This window comes from Panicum hallii, chromosome 8 (assembly GCF_002211085.1).
Source record: "Panicum hallii strain FIL2 chromosome 8, PHallii_v3.1, whole genome shotgun sequence".
Lineage (NCBI taxonomy): Eukaryota > Viridiplantae > Streptophyta > Magnoliopsida > Poales > Poaceae > Panicum > Panicum hallii.
The window spans coordinates 2,736,626-2,758,282 of record NC_038049.1 but is presented as its reverse complement, the minus strand read 5'-3'; the positions used below and the strand labels follow the sequence as shown (position 1 = coordinate 2,758,282).

Below are 21,657 nucleotides of genomic sequence, written 5' to 3'. Positions count from 1 at the left end.
ACCTCACATCTACGTACTAGCCCAAGTGTCGCAGCGCGATGTAGAGTGGACCAAAATTATTGGAATAAAGGAATAACGATCATACGATGAGAAAGTTGGGAGCTCCATGCATGTTTCAAGATGGGTATTTCGAGAGCAAATGATTCCTTGTTTTCTGAAGTATGGCGCCCAAGAATAGCCATCACCAACCTTGCGGGATTCTGAATTCTTATGGGTGGGACGACGTGCAGGATGATCAGATTAGCTCCATATATTATGGAGCCAACCAGCTTAACGATGGAGGGATGTGCAATTCACTTATAACCCAACACTCCTTAAAATATACATGAAAGATGGATATTCACCTATAGTCCAACATTATTGACAAGGGTCATACTCCGATTGTTAAGAGAATTTTTTTTATAGCCTATCCATACCTACTGTTAACAAGGGTCACACTCTTTAAAATTTTAATCCCTCAGTTCTTTTTATCTATCGCTTGAGAAGCGCACGCGCACCCCTCCCAAGCGACAGATAAAAAGGGACGATGGATGTTTTTAGTGTCTCCCCTGTTATAAATATGTTTTTGAAACAAAATTACATATGCTCCTATATAACACTTGCCCCTCTCCCCTGTGGATATCTACCAAAATTTCAATATTTGTGCCATTTTTAGCTGCCAATTTAACACGGGGATTTTGAACTTTAGTGAGCGGGTCATGCTCCCATAGAAAAGGCTACACTCTACTGATGCCCCACCAGAAGGGCGGTTCTGCTGCCTCGATAGTTTGACACCTAAGGATTCCTTGCTCGCGTCGTAGCCCTGCTTTTCGGAGGATGGTACCGGCCTAGCTGCTACCAACACAGCAAAATTCTGAATTCGTTGGTGCAGGAATCGCACTCTTATCTTATGTGTGCGTGAAGATGCTCGACTACTTCTTGTTTGAGCACTTCAAGATGATCGATGATGTATGGCTCACAAGTGATCGATCACTTGTGAGTCATACAAACTACTAACGAAATCAAGATGATGTGTTGATGATATATGTCGTGCATGCTGAGTGACTGTAATCTGAATTATATTTCTGACTGAATCCATCACTTTCTTAAAACACATGAACAAGCCTTAGGTCGCTGATGCTTCTCATAAGCATTACACCGCCATGGCATCACATGTCTAATCGTATACCGTGTGCAAGCATACCAAGGACATCAACGGCACCACTTAGCTAGCTCTCGTCGTCGTCTATGCATGCACTCTTGGCTGCTTGGTGGTGGTCGTCTTCCCCGTGCGGCACCACCTCATCGGCGCCCGCACCCGCCGCCGCGGCGGCGTTGGCGAACCGCAGCCTGAGCCGGCCGCCGTCGCGCGTCGCCTGCAGGAGCTCCTTCCCGGGGATCACCACCTCCAGCAGCACGAACCGGCCGCCCTCCCGGAACGACCGGAAGCACACGTACGGCTTCCCGCCGCGCCCGATCGACCGTATCGGCGGAGGGAACGTCTTCGGCTGCCTCTCCTTCTCCTCCTCCCCCTTCATCGCCTCCGCGTCGCCGGCGGCGTCACCGTCCCTGCCGTCCGTCTCCGCGCCCTTGAGCGCGGCGGCCTCGGCCTCGGCCTCGGCCTCGGCGTCGCCGTCCTTGAACATGTCGTCGGCGTCCACGGTGCTCTCGGAGCCGAGCCCCTCGGTGCAGAGCAGCAGCGAGGCCGAGCTCTTCTTCAGGCAGAAGCTCGCGCTCCGCTTCACGGTGGCCACGGCGCTCGCCGCGGGCTTGGGCCTCAGGAGCGCGTCCAGCGACGAGTCGTCCTTGCTCTTCTCGGCCTCGGCGGCGGTGGCGATGTCAAGCCACGACGCCGGCGCCGGTGCCTGCGGCAGGACGGCTCGCTCGGGCTGCTTCTCTTGGAAGTGGAGCTCGCCGAAGATCTCGGTGAAAGAGGACGGATCGATGGGCTTGTTGGGGTGGGTGTTGCGGTTCCACGCCGACAGCGCCTCCAGCAGCGTCGGGTTCTCCGGCAGCGGCTTCTCGAACAGCCGCCTCAACCCGCTGTCCGACGCCATCGGCGCAGCGATCAACTGCTTCTCCCTCGAGAACATGCACTGCAAAGAAGCAAAGCAACAGAAGTGAACATAAATTCCAGTTCTTCTGCGTGTGCTGTACTGCTGTTCACAATTCGGAGACCATGCCTGTTAAGAGAGTTTCACCAGCAATTCTGTCCGAATAAAAAGGAAACAATAGGGATAGATGATGCAAGAAGAACATAGAACTATATGCATAAGTGCATATGGAGATGTGCCACTTTATTTACCTGCAACTGCAAAGGAGCTGAAGATATGCAGAACAGTTTGAGGTGTGTAGACTGTCAGCTTGACTCAAATTTTTGTGTTGTTCTGACTTGGGAGGTAGAGAGAAAGATGTATATATGTATATATACTAGGAGAAAAAGGAGAGGTCCAGAAATAAATATGCAGGGTTTTTTGTGGCTGTGGAATTGGAATATGCATTGTTTAACAAGTGGATGGTAGTCTTTCAACTTGAGAATATAACCGTCGCCAAAGTGCAAAAAGGACTCCGCTTTTATATAACCGTCACTGCAATGCCAAAAAGTGTCAATTTTTCTATAACCCCACCTTCAGGAATGAAACTTTGCAGTGCAACAATGTATCGTTTGAGTCCATGAAATCTGAATGCACTTTGCACCTGGCCAGTTGCCTCAATGTTCAGATTCCATAGCGAAGGTTGACCAGTCATGATGATGATCTTGCAGTGGCATTTGCCTGGCCGGAGCAAATTATATAGCCCAGGACAGAAGTTCCGATAAGGTCAGAATACCAATCTGTCTGCCCAAACCAGATTCTGATTTCAAGTGGTGCTAAAAAAGTCTGGAACAGAGTGATGTCGGCCCGACAAATTTCTCTGACCAGTGGTTTACTTGTCGCTGAGAGTAACACCAATGTTATCTATAAGAGGGAATAACGAGCTTCCAAGACCGACAAGGAACAAAGGATGTGAAAGTCACCCATGAAAAAGATCAATTCGTCAGATTTGTAGCTCAATGATCAGAAATAAAGTAGGGCAAAAGCTCTCCTTTTTCTCATGCCGTTTCATTGTCTGAATGAAACGCCGATTGGCGTCGTTTTGCATGTTTAATTTTTGTACTCTTCTTTCTGAAAGCTGAAAGAATCATACTGCAGATTCAGTAATCATTTAAACGAAAAGAAATGGGTAGATGATAGAATAAAGCTACCTGATGCAATCTAAAGGGGCATGGATACGGTGCTTGAGAGCTCAGTTCAGACAGTTCACTGCAGTGCAAAAAATCATTCCTTTTCTTTTTTTTTTTACTGTCACTCCAGCAAGCAAAAACTAATTGGCGTTTCAGAAATCAGAATATCAGCACTAGCACAGTTGAATGACCTATATGTTAAGATTGCAAATTTGTACAATAATGCATCTCAAAGTGGTGTCTTTGTACTGGGCACCAATGAGTCATTGCTTCAGTATTCTTGGACAGAAGTTGACCTGTCCTCATAGCTGTGATCTTGTAGTGCCATTTGTCTGCCCTGCACAAATTATACAACCCGAGATTGAAATTCCGATAAGGTCAACACACCAATCTGTCTGCCCGAATAAAATTCTGATCTCAAGTGGAGCTAGAACCAATCAATGATGGCACGGGGCATTTACGTGGACCGGTACTGTACTTGTCACACAGAATCTTGAAATTGGAATACGGAGCTTCCAAACACCGACAGGGAATAAAGGATGTGACAGTCACCACATCGAAGAGCAATTCATTCCATTCCTAGCTGTACAGGCAGAAATCAAGGTAAACCCAAATCATCCTTTGATTGCCTGAGTATCTGAATGAAATGGTAATCTGTGTTGCCTGGTCTGGTCACATTGTATTCTTCACGAAAGCTGGAAAACCTTTGTGCAGATTCTGTAAGCCTGTAATAAAAAAAGAATGAAGGAGAGGAGGTAGAATAAAGATATCTGATGCAATTGAAGATGCATGCCTACGATTCATGAGAGCTCAGTTGCAGACAATTCAGCACACGAAAATTATACTGTGGAGAAGGATAAGCAACTCAGAGAGCAGTGAGACAAAAAGGCAAAAACATATAGCTTAAAAATTTTCAGAAGTAAAACACAAGAGTGATCAATGTTTTCTAATCGATCCAAATTGAAAGGGAAACACGCAGACATGAGAACAAGGTACAATGCAATGAGAACAAGCACAGTACATATCATACATGAACTTTCAGGCACTTCATAATTTAGGCATCGAAGAGATTATGTACAAACGAAAGCATCAGCATCTTTCATTCACTCAAGCAAGTAATCATAAGAAAGATACAAAAGTTAGTGGAGGCAAGAGGATTGAATCTGAAAATACCAGACCATGATACACCAAGAAATGGTAAATAGATAATACAAAATGTGCAAGCAAAGCAGTCCAGGGTCCTATGTTCAGGAAGCATTTTGGTCAGTCATCTAGTACACAGCAATAGCAGCAATGTCATTTGATGTCATCTCCATGCTTCAATCCGTTCAACCTTGGAGTTTATCCGGCTCACAATGCTCACACCTCTTGATTTCTCAGCTGCAGGTGTGGCACGTGTTCCAGACTGACCCTTAACTTTTCTGGTCCTCCTACGATTCAGACTTCGGCTCCCCTTGCCTTGAAGAGAATTTGTAGCTGTTGTGCCAGAAGCATCAGCACTAGCAGCCGGAGTAGCAAGTGCAGGTTGTGAGCAACTAGTGGAGCCCTCCCTACTTGCCAGGACTTCACTTGTCTGGGAAGTGAAAGCAGCAGTGACTCCTTCAGCAGCATTAGTTTCATTAGGCTTGTCCTCTGAGCTGTGTACAGGACTGTTCAGAAGGGGCTCCTCATTGACGAAAGAGGGACGCCTGGATCCTTCCTCAAGGAGAGAATCAAGTGTCACGCTGGGTTTCTGATGCCCATTCTCATCAGATGGATCCTTCTGGGGCAGCGAAACATCCTCCAGATTGGATTCTTCTCTATCCTTGAGAGTCTTTTGTATTAACATTTTGAGAAAATTCATCACTTGCACTGCATACATCAGTGCAGTCAAAGGATCCGCCATCTGCATGATATGTATCCTATAGTTAGCATGACTGACCATTTCAGTATTTCCATGTTGAGTGAGCTCTATTAGTAGTTTGCTATGGTATTGGCAAAATGCATTACCTGAGTCATATTTGGTGCAAAAACCATAGCAATATTCCGAGTGTTCATTTTGTTTATCTGTTCTTCTTGGACTACATCGGCCATCAGATTAACAGCCCAGTCAAGCAAAGCTGCTTCAGCTGATGGAAGGCATTTTGCAACCCGAGCACAGTCCTCTTCAGATTGACATTGCATCACCTGTTCAGGCGAGATAGAATCCAGCACCCCACTCGGCATCTCCCTAAACCAGGCCTGGAAAGAGATGAAAAAAATAGATTGGATGAGAGCATACTTTTGCCTTGCCAAGTAAAGGTAATTGACTCGAGAGCATAAAAATATTAGTATCAAATCAGTTGACCACAATCCTTGACTGTTCCCGAAAGCAAGATTATATTCGGCAGCAGAAGATTGCTAAACAGCACGACCACAAATCCACAATCACAACTTTGTACGCATAGGGAAAAAGGTTGAGGCAACATCTTTGTGCAAGAAAAGGAGAAGATTGAGTTTTAGTAGAAAGTGAAGTGTGGATTCTCTGACTGGTGTTGACATGAAATTCTAGCGGTCAAGATAAGCACAATAATCAATAGCTATCCAATTGCTTAACATTGATTAAGAAACTGATGTAGCCAACAGAATGATTAGAAAAGAAGCTTACTTTGATTAGACCTGCCAAACAGTGGACATCAATGCCATCCGGAACAATTCCACTATTTAACTGGTCTCTCACAAACTCCTCCTGGCTATTCTCTGCGTTAATACGGAAGATACCTTCTGCCTGGAAGTACAAAGCAAGACGCCTGGATCAGAACAAAGCTACCAAGCCCTAATGAATAGATTAAGAGTCATCGGAGATCTTAAAAAGCATACCTGAAGACCACCCTGTTCATAAAGGCGTCTTTGCATCATCAAGAGGATCGTTGGGACACTGTTTCCTCTCGAATCATAGGAACACTGCATTGATTCTGTTGAAACTCCGAAGACACTTGCACTGCATTTCAAGTTTCAATCAGCTGACAGATAGCAAGAGCCACAGTAAACATGCAGTGGAAGTAGCAGTTTTCTTGCTAAAAAATGAATAGTTTATGATGTTCAGAAGTGCACATTATAACATTCAAAAGAATGCGCCTTGCAAGAGTTAGGATACGGTCACATGAAAAAGAGACCACTATGCCGATGCTGTCAAGGAATCACCATCTTTCTAAAGATAAAAAATTGCTATACAAAACAATCCCCTGAATCCTTAGAAGTCATGCAAGGGGCCAAACAATCTTCATACGCAAAAAAACTCAGCATCAAAACAAAGGTGTGGGAAAAAAATTAAAAATGTTATTTAGAAGCTGAATGTACTGGTTTGATGTCTTGGTGACTGCTCAGTTAAAGTGCACATGCTATACATGGAAATTACCATTCCTCCTTTTGAGGAACTGCACTCGTTTAAGATTAAGACAATATCAAATTATCAGCTTCATTAATCATATACCAGCAATCCTCGAATTTAAAGATTGCGCGTAGGTGTTTGTGCGACTTTATCTTCTTTTGGTGGAACTAGGCTACCATCCTTCTATAAAGTAGGAGCTAGATGTAGAAGGCTTGTGTTTATTCTTTTCAGATTGCATAGTACTGAAAACCTGAATCTTGGAACTCACAATAAGAAACAAAGTTCAAGATACCTATGTACTTTTTTATACTATGTGTTCTGTTCCAATCATAAATCAGAAATATGGCAATTGGCAAAGCAGAGAAACAATATTTCAATACATAGTCCAACATATAGACAGATGACAAATGATAAGAAAAGAAATAACTTGAAACTCTAGTGAAATAGAAAACGTGTAAATCATCTAATCAAGATTATTTATGCCATCAATGAATCATTGAATTGCCAATAGCTTTTCTATTTTCCCAACGATAGATGATATAACATCTACTTTATATCACTAGTTCAATCAACAGAATTCCAGGATGAGGTAAGCAGGTACAGAAAAATCATGAGATACTAATAAATATTCGTGAATCAATAAACATGACTCATCAATTATTTAATGGAGCACGGATGAAACATAACAGAAAATATTTCTACACAAAATGGTAGTTCAAAGCATATCCAGTGATCCACTATCGAGGTATGGGCAATCAGCCTATCACAGTTCAAATCAAGCCGAAGTTACAAATACAAATAGCAATTTCCAACTCTATACACACTAAGTTCAAATGAAAAGGTAAATTTCACCGAATTGGTCTTCCTCAGTCCTCACCCAATCTTTACACGGTTACACCCCAATTAGAATGAAAAGGACATTTATTTCAAAAAGAAAAAAGAATCAAAAGGACGTTATGCAAACAACTATGCCGTATAAATGCTAAAAAGCAGTGAACTTTTAACTAACCCCGTTTTAGCAACCACCAATCCACCATGTTTACATTTAGGACTTTCAGACACTTTGTACCGAAACACCACAAAATTTCTAAAGGGGAGCAAAGAAATGTCAACATTCGCCAAAATAAAATTTGAAGAGGACCCAAAAGTTGAATCCTATGAGACCGCTGAATTCATAATAAAACCTGTATCTTTCAGCATGAACTTGAAACCGATTGATGAACAGGGGAGAATGAGATGGAACCGACCTGGCACTGGGAGCGCGGCGGGGCACCTCGGGCTCGAACTCAACAGGGAGACCCAGGAATCCATGGAACCTATCGAACGTGACGTGCGCCACGTGCTGCACGTCCGTGGGCAACCCAATCTCCATCCCACAGCCGCCGCGTTCGCCGCCGCCGCCGCCGCCGCCGCCGCCGCCCTCCGTCCTGCACCCGAGCAGCGACTTCCGCAGCAGCTCAAACAGCAGCGCCAAGAACGGCCACCGCTCCTCTTCCTCCTCCTCCTCCTCTGACCCTCCTGCCTGTTGCCCCCGGCGTTCTTGGAGTCCTCGGCTTCCTGTAGATCCTGCAGGCTGCTCCGGACTACCGCTTCCTGGGAGCACGTCGCTGTCGGCATTGGCTAAATAGCGCAGCGAGGAGGAGGCAGAGGCGCGGCTTGCGGGGGAAGCGAGGTTGGTCGGCCCCCGGAGGAGCACCACCTCCGTCATTGCTTCCAACTTTTCGAATTCTCACTGGAATTGTGAGCTGTGATCTGGTGCGGCGTAGGGCCGCTTTGGGGGGGACGAATTGTGAGATGTTTCTTGGGATTTCTCTGATGGTGGAGGGGGCCAAATGCACCAAGAAATAATTGGGGACTCTCCTATTGGAGTTCTTGGTGCGTCCTATTTAGGATTTCTTCGATGCTTGCTTTCGACCGGAGAATGGGATTGCTGGGGTAGGATGGGATTGGAGGAGGGGATTGGTTGTGGTGGTGCGCGTCGTCCAAATCCACGATGCAAAACACAACAAAAATTTAATTGGAGCGCCGGAATGGACAGCAAAGGGGGGATTTTTAACTCAGCATAAGGGGTCTTTAGCCAGAAAGGACGCAATTCTTAGCAGGAGATGATGAAATCTCGTGGGCTGTTTGGTGGAGATTGGATAGGATTTTTGTGGAGGTGGAGTTGGATTCAAGGGAGGGATTGAGCTGGAGGTGATGGCGCCATCATTCGTCTCCTGCTCCTGCTCCTGCTCCTCTCCTCCCCCTTTATGCGATGCGACGCACACATGGATGCGCATGCCTCTCGCTTCTCGTTCACGCGTGCGTTTCTTCTCTATTCAAGCTACCATCAGAGAAAGCCTTAACCTTTTCTGTAACTCCTTCGAATTGGCTACGTCGCCGATAGTTTCATGGATGGATTGACTGCAAACATGTTGGTATGTCAATGTGCATGACACCAAAAGTCTAATTCGGTTCAGCTGAAGGAAAAAGGTCCAATTTGGCTGCAAGGGGGCAAAAGGTTAAAGGCGCAGCTAAAACTGGCTGATAAGACTAATCAAAATACCTGCTCCATCACGTTTCGTACCAGAAATCGCTGCGGACGCGTTTCACTCACATGTACTCAAAGCAGCCCATCAAAAGAAACGCAGTACTGAACTGGAAGAAACCATTTTTTTTCTTATAAATTTTACAGTCCATCAACCTACCCTACTTGCTGGTACTATGCACCAGTACAAGTTTCTGGCTTCATAAACTGGAGAAGCATTTTGCTAAAATTTCCATCTTGAGGCTATCCACTGTTTGTGGAATGTGGATGTTCAGGAAGAAAGGTGCCATGGCACGCCATTCATCATCTGATGGCACAGTAAATATGGAGCTCTCCTCTTCAGGGTGCAGGGACAGGATCTGCTACACTATTAAACAGGAGCAATAGGATTCTTCTGCTGACCACGTGATGTGCATGTGCTCTCCTCAGGATTGGACCCAACACAAGAGGAGTTTCTTTGGTTTGAATTACAAGTTTCAGAAGTAAGCTTCAGGTTTCATATTCAGGCCCTAGAAATGAAAAGTGGCATATCCATTAATCCATCTGAAGAACAGACCCAAAATCCGACAATAGCTACTCATGAATTATTTAGCTAATTTATTTTGCCCCCACTATTTGGTTCAAGCATCATGCATTTAATCCATGAGAAAACAATGCACGTTGCGTGAAAATCAAGTCGAACCAACATTCTGCCGTATGGTACCGTAGTACTAGCTCCTACTAGGCCGGTTGGTGAGGAGTCAAAAACCAAAAAGTGTGTGAACAATACTGGCCTGTACTACTGAGAATGTTTGTTTATAATTGTAAGATAACTTCGGTAGAACTCTTCCTGCCATGTTCAAGGTTTAATGCTGGCATTGTTTTCAGAAGTTTGGCATACCAATTCTTGCATTATACTTTTGTAGTTGTTTTAAACTCCATTTTTTTGTAATACTACTACTAATACTAACTTATAAATTCTCGAGGATGTCAACGTTGCACTAAAAGAGATTATACTCTGAGGAGCTCTGTCAAGTAGAAGAGGACAGAGGAACAGCTACAGTTTCTTTGCAGAAGAAGGAAGATGCCCAACTTGCCAGAAAATAATCCTCCTCTGCTGTTCAGGCAATGCAAATCAAGTAGTATATTCTCCCTGAGCTTCTTCTGTTGGATCAGAACAACACCAGGACTGCTTGACCTGGACTATGTGATGGCACGATACCAGTTAATGATTTGATAATTTGGCCAGCTAGCTACAAGCCTACAAGTCCGTGCAGCTTCTTGTTTATTTTGAGCTTGGTTGGTGGAGCCTCCAAGTTTGCAGGCCGTTTACTAGAGAGGTTTCTTTTCCCTCTTGGGAATAAGCAGCTTTCACCCAAGTTTTTACTTTTGTTAATTTGGCCACCTTGGTAGTTTTCTCCAAGAGGTTCCTCTTTTATTAGTAGAAAGTCGATGCCACCTTCGAATGTGAATTTTTACCAGAGAGAAATGGCCGAACTTTGACGCTAACTAGGGAAGTTGACCTCAGTGTCAATCGTTGACTGTCTATGTTTGTGTGCGTGTTCATCAGGCAATGCAAAACCTTCCGTTGGAATGTCCCTCTTCGTCATGCCGCCTAGTAGCTCCAAAGTTGCTCAAGTGTTGTTCTAAAAAGGAAAAAAAAAGTTGCTCAAATGGAGCCGCCGTGCCCATCCAAAATTCTGGTCGGAATTGCGCACAAGATGTGGCATGTGTAGTTGCTACCAGTGTGCGGCCCGGTCCACGAAAAAAAAAAACAGGACTTCGTATTCGTGACCTTCAAATGGGTTCCTTCCCAGCTACACTATTTTTTTTTTTGAGATTCCAGCTACACTCCTGTGTGAATGTTTCCATTCCAGCAGGCAAGTACAAATCATCGGAGCTCTTCTACCATTTTCGTTTTTAAAAGGATTTTTTACCCCATCAACACGTGGTGATTCTTTTTTTTTTTGCTAACTGAAGACGTGGTCCAAAGCAACCGCCATGAGCCCATGCATGATCAGAGCCGGCAAGAACGCTGCAGGTTCATTGTTTACAGAAGAAGACTACAATTTTCGGTGATCATGGTTTACCATTCAACATTCATTCCATTACCGAAACAAACATACAAGCATCGATCGGGCTTTACAGGCGAGTGCAAGCTGCAATAGAACTTTCTGATTCTAGCACCATCAGCTTCGTTCAACGCTTCATCACTACATGCTGCTAACGCTTGCTAGGCAACACGGACCATGAACGATGGTTTGGGAAGCATGCTCGGCTCCGGCGAGGTGATGAAGCCCGGTCCAGCGTAGAGGGACAGCGGCGGCGGCGGATGCCGTGGCATAAACGACTCCACGTCGTTGCTCCCGGTGCTGCTCTGGCCGTCGTCGAGCTCGTCGGCCGACTGCGGCGCCCGAGGCTTCTTCTTCGCGTCCCAGCGCTCGGCGGACGACGACGACGACCTTTGGCCGTTGGGGCGCCTGCTGATGCGGCACGTCTTCGTCTCGTTGCTGCTCGCCAAGGACGACGACGCCGCTGGGCTCGCCGTCTTCTTATGCGCGTCCCACCTCTTCTCAGAGTCCGCGCGGCTGTTCCTCCTGCTGCTCGCCGAGGAGGCCCGCTTCACGCTCTTCTTGTTGCTTTCCAATCTCTCGCACAAGGACGCTTCACCAGGACCGCTGCTCTTGCCGTCCAAAGAGAGCTGGCCATCCGAGCAGGATGGCGACGACGACGAGGCCGGGCTGCCGGCTCGTTTGGTCTTGTTCGCGTCCCACCTCCCCGCGGCGTCGGCGCGGCTGGGCCTGCTGCGTGGCGGCGAGTTGTTGGGGAGGATGGCGGCACACGGCGGCGCCGGGAGCAGCGGCAGCATCGTGCACTTGGGCGGGGTCGGGAGCAGCCCGGGAAGAGCCGCGTGCTCCATGGCGAGGTGCACACGCGCAACAGGTATCGCCATGGATCGACGGCGGGGAGACGCACCCGGCCTGAAGCGCCCGCGAAGTGGAAGCAGAGGAGACGAAGTTGAGAGATCGGGATTCAGGAGCTGATGAGAAATCGAGGGATCGAGTCGAGATATATATAGGTGCGCGCCAGTCCGAACACGCTGCCACGGAATCCGATATGGTCAGTGGATGACGCGGCTTCTCGGCGTTTGTCTCGGTCACCGACTCGGAGTCGGCTCTCCGTTCTCTTCCCCGTAGCGTTCACGGATTCGCCCCACTAGATCAAGGTGCTGACCCTCCGAATTTGTAGGGTCAAAATTTAATTTGAGGTGAAATTTATAATCAGGTACTGCAATTGTGACGATGCTTTTCCCCATTTTTCCTCTGCATTTTTTTATTCTGAAAACCGACATGGATTATCAGCGTAGCAATGCCTCAACAATGTAGTATTTGCTAACTGCTGTGACTGGCAGGAAGGAAACAGTAGATGTAAGAAGTTTTACAAGCAGAGAACAAATTTGGTGACTTAAAAAGGAATAGTACACCTGATCAATTAGCTGTTTTTCTTTAGATAAAGATCTTTCTCCGGAACTTGTACGTGTTTCTCCAAAACTGATGCAAATTTCAGATTTCTTTTTCTGCGGCTGAACGGATCAAGTTCGAATGTGAGCTGTTATGCATGAATATCTACCGATATCCATGAAGTCGGTGTTGCTTGAATAGATCAGTTCCTGTCCATTTTAAGAGATAGATGTGTACACATGAGATGTTTAGACCGGTAGAGACAGGCCACAATAGGCCCAGATTTGAAATTTCATAGATGACAAATGCTTTCAAAGTAAGGATAGGTATAAAAAAAAACATGTCGGAAAAAATAAATCAAGCTAGATAAACCGTTTTTTTATGACAGTAATCAATTGTCATCATACAAACATGACATCATTTCTACACTTGTGTGGATGTTTCAATTCGAGCAGACAAATACTCAACTAATCATCTGAATCTTGTAGTACACGTAGAAACAAAATCAGGTAACCCAACATTCACACAACAAAAGGTACCTTAACGGTTGCAGTGCTCCAACCAAAGTACCAAATGCAACAAACTTGGTCGCATTGAGCGCCGTAAATGGTACAACATCCATCCTCATTTTGTTCCGTTAGTTTTCTTCTACCTATGGAGCGATCCATCCGTTTACCGTGTGTTTGGTTGGTGAGCGAGTCGGAGCGGAGCCGCTCCGCTCCTATTTTCTGCGTGTTTGGTTGTAAGTAAGCAAGAGCGGAATAGCTCCATTGCGGAATATTACTCTGAGATTCGGAACGAGAGCGCTCGCCCAAAACAACCGGACGCGAGCGCTCTCGTTTCCTACCTCCCGCCCCCCTCACCCCCGATGCCGCCCGCCTCCACCCCTCGGCCGCCTGCCTGAGGACCCAGGCGCCGCCCCCCCCCCCCCCCCCCCCCCGCGCCGGAGGATCCAAGCCACCGCTCGCCGGCTATGTTTGAATGGGATGGTTCTCCAACCAAACACGAAACAGAATAGTTCTTCTCTACCGCGCTCTCCAACCAAACAAAAAATGGAGTGGCTTCGTTCCGCTTACCAAACGTAGAACGGAGCGGTTCCATTCTCAGAAATTGGAGTGGAATCATTCCATTCAGGTTGGCTCCCTAACCAAACGCACGCTTACAGTTCAGCTTGCAAGAGACATCAAATTCAAGTGAAAACAACCGCCTACAAGTTATAGAACTCCAGTTCTAGCACCACTAGCCGCATCAACACGTGATGATTCTTTGCTCTGCTAACTGAAGACGTGTTCCTGAACGACTCCACCTGCTTTCTGTCTCACTCATCTGCACCATGACAAGCACGGGCCTTGCTACGGTACACTTAGTATCTCCTAGGAGGTAAGTGGCCAAATAAATCTGAACCCTTGAATTTAGAAAGATAAAATGAATTAATTAAAGGTAAAAAAGATTACCTGCATGCGGCCATGCAAGTCGTGGGCGCTCCACTTATTTCGGCTACACGCATGCAGCCATGCAGCGGAATCCGGTAATTAATCAAGGATGGTTATGCGGCAACAAACTGCTAATTAGTATTTTGCTTAGTTTTTTTACCAATTCTGTTGATTGTATGCGCGGCCACACTATGTTTACAAATCTATGTCTTCCAAAAAACTATCATCGTGTGATTGATATCCAAATACTCCATACATATTTTAAAACGAAATGAATCATATATGTCCTTTCAACTTATGTTAGGAAAAAAAATGTTACAAACTCCACCCATCTCACATCTATTATAAGATCACATTAGATCATGTGTAATGTCATTTTTTTTCTAACAAATCCATGTCATGAGATACCATTGGCAATGTTCATGTGATGAGAGCAAAAAAAAAGTTACATGCATGAGCGTGAGACACGATTGGCAATGTGTGATGTGATTGGAGGGAGATGAAAATACGTGAGAAAATTTCATCAATATCATTCAAATCTGTACGCATCCTCTATATGTCATTCAAATTTATACTATCCCTTCATTGCCATCAATTATAATTTCTCATCCTCTACGTGCCATTGCCGTTACATAGCTAACAGTTTGCTGTTAAGTGGTGGTGATTTGACGATTTTACCCTCATTTTCTTTCCCGATCGTCATCACAAGTCCACAGCCGAACGAGCGCGCCACCTCCCTGCCCTTCTGTGCGGCCTCCACGTCAATGCAAAAGATCAGTCCAATTTTTACACAATTCTCAAAGTATTCGTTGGGTCCACATGTAAGTAATCTTTTACCCCTTCTTGTTCGTTTCTTGGTGCTTGCCTGCACGCCGCCGTTTGCCGTCAGCGCTCGCCAGAGCATCGTCCTGCCATGGGAGAGAAGACGAGCACATGCTCGCTTGCTTGTGGAGGAGCAGGGATCGAAACTGCTACTTGCCGGCATGTGGAAGAGGAAGAACACAAGCTGGTTGGTGTCGTGGAGGAGAAAGAGGAGATGAGGAAGAGAGAGCTTTTACTGCCTATCAACCCAAGAGCCGCTCGCTGCTCGGCAGCCGCTCGTGAGCTGCTGCCCCGCCCGTGCAGGCGCGCAGGCCCTCTCCTCCATCCATTCGGACCCAGCCACGACCCAGCTCTAAGCTCTCATCCGGTGGCGCGCGACACACCCTCCCTCTTCTACGACGTGGACAGCCGGCCGTCACTCCGCGGCCTGGGCGGCTGGTCGCTATCCCGCTTGCGCGCCGCCGCGGGCGAACTGCGGCCTCGCCTCCTGCTCGAACCGTGGCCGCGAGATCACCGGCGCGCCAGGCCTACCAGCCGTGGGCCACTACCGGAAACAGAAGCTTTGCCGAGCGCCGGAACCTTTGCCGAGGGTCAAAAAACGGGCACTTGGCAAAGCTTGTCTTTGCCTAGAGCACCACTCGGTGAAACAAAAAACTCGGCACTCGGCATAGAAAAGCTCTCGGTAACGACAACTTTGCCGAGAGTTGGGCACTCGGCATACCAAGGCACTCGGCAAAACACAGCTACGTTGTACAGGCCGTTATCTTTGCCGAGAGCCCTACGCGCGACGCTCGGCGAAGATACAATTTTGCCGAGAGCAGCCCGTAGGCTCTCGGCAAAGGAGAATTTTGCCGAGAGCGGCACTGGGCGCTCGGCAAAGGATACTTTTGCCGAGAGCCTTGCAGTGACTCTCGGCAAAGCATTTTAAATTTTTTCCCACTTTGACCTCAAACTTTTTCTTTGTTGTTCCTGCATTATCCTAAACAAGATATGGAAGTTTGGTCAGTTATTGAAACTTATTGCTATATTTAGCAAATTAATGTCATTTCATCAAATTTCTTGGGATAATTCAATTTGAACTACATGTCATTGAAATGATGTTGCAAACTGTGTGCAAAAATTATTATTAATGTTTTTAGCGTACTATGACACCTTCCCTACGAAAATATAAAAATTTTCAAACGTCTTTTACACGAAAGAAGACCTCAAACTTCCGTTCAAGTTGTTTTTTAATTTTATAAAATGCAAATTTGGTTAGAAAATTGTGAAACTTGTTGTGGTGTCATGATGCCATATGCGTAGGTTGTGATAAAAATTTGAAAAGGATTCGCGAAAGTTTTCACATATGACGGTTGTAGATTGGAAGTTACTCGATTAGGTTTCATATCATATGTGAAGCACGAATAGGTTTTAAATATTGCATTGGTCAAACTTTTGCGAAATACTGTGAAAATTTTATCATAGACTCTCTGTGTGGTATCTTGACATCTTGAGAAGTTTCATGATTTTTTGACATCATTTGCATCTAATAAAACTAAAAAACATAATTACTTTGCCGAGAGCAGAAACTAGGTGCTCGGCAAAGTAGTCCTTCGCCGAGTGCTTCTGCCTGGCTCTCGGCAAAGTGGTCCCTTTGCCGAGAGCTACTGTTTGGCTCTCGGCCTCGATACAATGCTAACGAAAATGAGTCAACCCTCAGCATTTTTCGAGGTCAACTTGGAACCGCAAGTGGTTCAGTCACCAAGACATTGAGTCATCAAGAGTGGCGTCAGATAATGATGTATGTGTTGACCAACCTTGAGGAGATGGCGCCGTACATAGAGCAATTTATTTGCGAATTCTGGCGACAAGGAGGTAGTCCTGCCCCGCAGCAACTTGATTTCCTTCTTAGTCATGGTGCGGGAAATGGAGGGCCCAATTTCATTTCTTGGATCAAACATAAGGTATCGTCCGATCTATCGTGTCTCGGTTCATTTCATTTCCTTTCATTTGAAGTTCTTCTTACATTCGATCTACCGTGTGCTCAAACTTGTAGGCTCAAAGGGATACGTCTATGAGTGCTCAAAGGGATACGTCTATGAGAGTTATGATCCAGCTAATCCCGATCATGAAGATTATTTCTAATCAATGTAATACTATTATTATGTTTTATTTACTTTGCATTTCTTTTAGGTACATTTTGTTTATCTGTACTTATTGTTTTTACTCTTCTTAATTGTAGGTGATTGAGCAAAGATGGTTGGCGGGATGAGGAGCGTGTCTGGGCTTTACCAGCAGGCTAGGTCCAGGTTTTCTGGGCGGTCTGCTCCTTCAGCTCGGGCGGCGTCTGCTTCAGCTCAGGCGGCGTCTGCTCCTGATCGGGAGGCACCTGTCAGGAGGAGGAGGGGGAGGAGGAGGAGGAGGACTAGACAGGAGCCGGAGGAGGAGGAGGAGGAGGAGGCGCGGGTGGAGACGCAGCAGCAGGAGGAGCAGGGGGAGGAGGAGGAGGAGGAGGAGGAGGCGGTGGCGGCACAGCAGGAGGACGAGGATCTTGGGGGAGATCCACAGGGCGGCGGTACCGCGTCTGGTTCCGGTACCGCCTCAGGTTCCGGCACGTCTGCTTCCGGCGTGTCGCGTGTGTACTTGCGAGGTCCAGCTACTCTACCTCGCCGACCGATACCTCTGACGAGGCGCCCGATTATTGCACCCGATGGAAAAGCGTAAGTAACTTTAGATTTTATCATTGCTTCTTCCTGTTTTAAATTCCAAATAAAAACTAATTATTTTTCTCAATCACTTGAGCAGGAGCTGGCTGATAGTGGAGAGTGGAGGGTGTCACACACGCCAGGTCAATGGCATTCTCAGGCTTCTTTGTAGAGAGCACTACCCCGGGCTTGTTGAGTTCGGTGGAGTGGTGGAGCCGGCCACTACCTTCGACCACTACGCCGCCGCCCCAGACGCTGAAGATCGAGACGGTAGAAGATTCAGGAACAAGGCAGAGCGGGTAAAGCAGGAGCTGTGGGTAAGTGCTCGATACATCGTATTCATTGCACATTATTGAAATAATGAATTGATTCATCGCGTTTGTATGCAGGATTTCTTCAGATGTCGCCCAGGAATGGAGGCCAAGGCGGATGCGGTGGCTGATAAGTGTTGTCATACACTTGTCACCAACCTGCACTACGAGGCACGCGTCCAGGCCATCATTAATTACCACGCCACTGTCCTTGGTGAGAGGGTGAACAAAGAGCAAGCAAGAACCATGAGGTTGACTCGGGAGCAATACCTGGAGGTAAGTACATTAGTTGTTGTCGACATTAACGATTAATTTCCGCTGCTGCTACGTCACTTATACTTCATTTCTGTAGATGATTCCTTATTGGTGCTCGGCGCATCCCGACTGCTGGCAACGAATCGTGGACCAGTGGTGCACGGAGGAGTGGGAGCAGACGCACAACACTCGCCGAGAGCACCGTTTGATGATGCCAGGTGTGACACACCATCAAGGCAGCCGTAGCCTCAACGCATACAGAGAAGCCTGGGTATGACAATTCAGTTATTAATTCTAACACTCAATTATGTATGATCTTCTAATCATCTTGCTGGTTTCATCGCAGTCGTCGTCACATGGTGGGCAGCTGTGCAATGAGTTCAAGGGATATGCTCTAGCCCACAAGGGCAAGGCGAGGGCTGACATCGACTACAACCCGGAGGATGGGCCTGAGGCATACAGCAACCCGAGTGTCCACACCCGCCTCACTGAGTACACCTCTATGGCAAGGGAGGTCCATGGACCAGACTTCGATCCGACGACTGAGGATCTTGACGTGGAGGTTGTCATGAGGGTCGGAGGAGGAAAGAAGCACGGCCGCTACTGGATTGCCGACAGCGCAATAGACCCGTCCTCTGCTCCCACTCTATCTCAGATTCGAGCAAGGAGCACGAGCTCGAGCCCCGCCATACGACCCCGGGCCTCCGGGTACCAGGCCCTCCAGGTGATTGTTTCTTTATCCTACTTCACACTATACGTTGATTCATTCTTTCTTTGCATTACCGTAACATTAGGATTTAAATTGTGCAGCAACAACTCGAAGAAGAGAGGAACAGACGTATGGAGTTGGAGGCGAGGAGTCAACAGTTGGAGGCGAGGATGAGTGCCGACCAAGCGAGGATGGCGGAAATGTTTCAATACATGCAGAGTCTGGGCGCCGCAACGGGTGTACCTCCGCCAACTTCACTCTTTCCGCCAACATTCGGCACTCCGGTGAGTTCAGTACGCTCTTTGAATGTATTGTTGTGTTGTGTCTCAAACTTCTTTTCTTTGCAGAATCAGTCGGCGGGCTCAAATGATCCATATGCATCGCCAAATTCGGGAGCGTATCCTAATCCGGGGCTTGGAGCGTCTCCGGGTGTTGGAGCGTCTCCGGGTGTTGGAGCGTCTCCGGGTGTTGGAGCATCTCAGAATCCGGGAACTTGGCCACCACCACAGGGAACTTGGCCGCCACCACCAAGTTGAGCTATTCACACTTTGACTTATCGATATGTTGCAACTTTAGGACTTGTGTATGATATTTGAACTTGGAACTATGAACTTGCTCTATCGTGGATGATTGTATTGTGTTGCAACTCTAGAACTTGGTCTATTGTGTTTGAACTTGGCCTATTGTCTATTGTGTTTGAACTTGGCCTATTGTGGATGACTGTATTGTGGTCTATTGTGGATGAATCTCTTTATTGTGTTGTGGTCTATATTGTGGTATATTGTCTACTGAATAAAAATAGGTTCTGGACCCTTTGCCAAGTGCCCCAGGTTTTGCCGAGAGCAGGCTCTCGGCAAAGGGTCCTAAACTTTACCGAGAGCATGGCCTAGCTCTCGGCAAAGAGGCCCATTCTTTGCCGAGAGCAGGCACTCGGCAAAGAGGCCCATGCTTTGCCGAGAGCAGGCTCTCGGCAAAGGTGCGCCTGTTTGCCGAGTGCCGGGTCAGGTTCTCGGCAAAGGTGCCGTAACGGCCACACAGCCTACAGGTAGTATCCTTTTCTTTGCCGAGGGCCCCGTTTGCTCTCGGCAAATAGTTTGCCGAGCGCCCGAGAAAGGGCTCTCGGCAAAGCCTCCTTTGCCGACAGAAAATTTGCCGAGAGGTCTTTGCCGAGAGCCCCTCTCGGCAAACTCTTTGCCGAGAGGCTTTGTAGATTTACCGAGTGCTTCTGGCACTCGGCAAATCTGCTGCATCCGGTAGTGGGCGTCGGGTCGCTTTTCCGCCGGCCGCCCGCAGTGCCGCTGTCGCGCCGCTGTGGGAAACAGTTGAGAGAAATCGTTCACGGTTGAGGTTCTAACGCCGTAAGCACAAAAATAACGGTAATGGCATTTAAGGAAAAAAATTTAAATCGGATGGCAATGAAGGATGCTATAATTTTAGATGGCACATAAGGGATGAGTATAAATTTGAATGGCATAGCGAAGGAATTTTCTCAAAATTGTTATATATCTCAATCTTGTCGTGGGAATGACCGGCCATGTAATAAGAAAAAAAAATCGGAAATATTAGATCTCATCCATCCATGCATGGAAGTTAGTGCTAATAGGAAGACATTCTCTATTTTTGATTTAAAATATATAAAAGAAATATTAAAACTATTACCTCCTAGGAGGTAAGATGATATTAGATCAACGGTCCACAGCTATTTCGGAATATCATAGCAAAGTTTCAAACTTGTGGTCTGCTAAAATAGATATTTTGAATATAATATATATATATATATATATTTTAAATGTAAGGTAGATATACTTGCTAGAGAACTATCACAGTGACGAGTGCAATTTCATTGTCAAAATATCTATTTTACATTCAAAATATCTATCTTGCATTGTCAAAATATTGAGAAATTAAGTCACATATCTATCTTACATATGTACATAGTTCTTTAATTCCTTTTTAGCAAAAACACAGCAAGCAAATCTCCACTGTGAAGGAACAAGATAAACACCACTAAATAGAAAGAAGAGAGAACACCACTGGTGTATAAATACAAGAGTAATATGAATGGTGAGTGAGATAATTTCTAATGAAAAGGGAAGCAGGCTTTTGTTCCTAAACATTCTGTTACTCAAAACTTACTGTGATCCAAACTAAGTAGCAGTCTATAGCATAAGTACTACAAAAGTAAGCAAGAACAATGGTCGTGAGGTTCTTGCAAAGTTTGTGACCCATGATGGTGAATAGCATAATTTTTTAGGAGGATCACAGATGGCTAATATCTAGAAAAAAAGTGTGGAATGAAGTTTGTGTGGTTAATTGAGATGATGTTTAGAATTATATGAATCATAGAAGTTGAATAATAAAAATACTACTCCAGCTGAGAATGAACAACGCCTATATATGCATCGTTACATTGCATTGAAGATGGAGAAGAAACAAAACTATAGTTAGATCCAATTGATGTATCATCTCTTAAGATTATAACATATTTAAGACATGGCATCTCTTAAGATTATTACATAGACATACGACAAATTGAGATCAACCCTGGAGAGGCGATGCAGAGATCAACCCTAGTGAGGCGATGCCGAGGAGACGAAGCGGGGGAGATCGCAATCTGATGAGGAAGTATTTGGTGCGGAGGTTCAGATATATACGCGCGTGCCAGAGCGAAAACGCCATCGCTGAGTCTGACTCGGATTCCCGATTCCGACTTGGCGACCTCCGAATGCGAATGCTGCGCGGGTGAACGGTGATGCGCCGCCTTGCCGCTTGTCTGTCTGACTCTGACATCGGCTCTCCTTCTCTGTCCGATTGTCCCCAAGCGTTCACGGGTCCATTCGGGCTGAGAGTGTGTGGGCCAAGACCTTTTACATTCTCTATTGAGCCCATTTGCATTGCCAGCCCAGTCTAATGTATTCGGCCATA

At 46.3% G+C, this 21,657-nt stretch overlaps 2 protein-coding genes across 2 annotated transcripts; both read right to left on the bottom strand.

Moving 5' to 3' along the window:
* Positions 1–1,041: 1,041 nt before the first annotated feature.
* Positions 1,042–2,505, bottom strand: LOC112903086 (protein FAF-like, chloroplastic). Its single transcript, XM_025972300.1, has 2 exons — positions 2,285–2,505; positions 1,042–2,075 (listed from the first exon to the last, which is right to left on the bottom strand). Exon 2 carries the CDS (start codon positions 2,070–2,072, stop codon positions 1,209–1,211), a length of 864 nt encoding a protein of 287 aa, XP_025828085.1. The 5' UTR covers positions 2,073–2,075; positions 2,285–2,505; the 3' UTR covers positions 1,042–1,208.
* A 1,724-nt stretch (positions 2,506–4,229) lies between these two features.
* On the bottom strand, positions 4,230–8,921 carry LOC112903084 (rho GTPase-activating protein 5-like). Its single transcript, XM_025972299.1, has 5 exons — positions 7,799–8,921; positions 6,041–6,161; positions 5,829–5,948; positions 5,192–5,422; positions 4,230–5,087 (listed from the first exon to the last, which is right to left on the bottom strand). The coding sequence occupies exons 1-5, from the start codon at positions 8,257–8,259 to the stop codon at positions 4,509–4,511; spliced, it is 1,512 nt and encodes a 503-aa protein (XP_025828084.1). The 5' UTR covers positions 8,260–8,921; the 3' UTR covers positions 4,230–4,508.
* Positions 8,922–21,657: the final 12,736 nt, after the last annotated feature.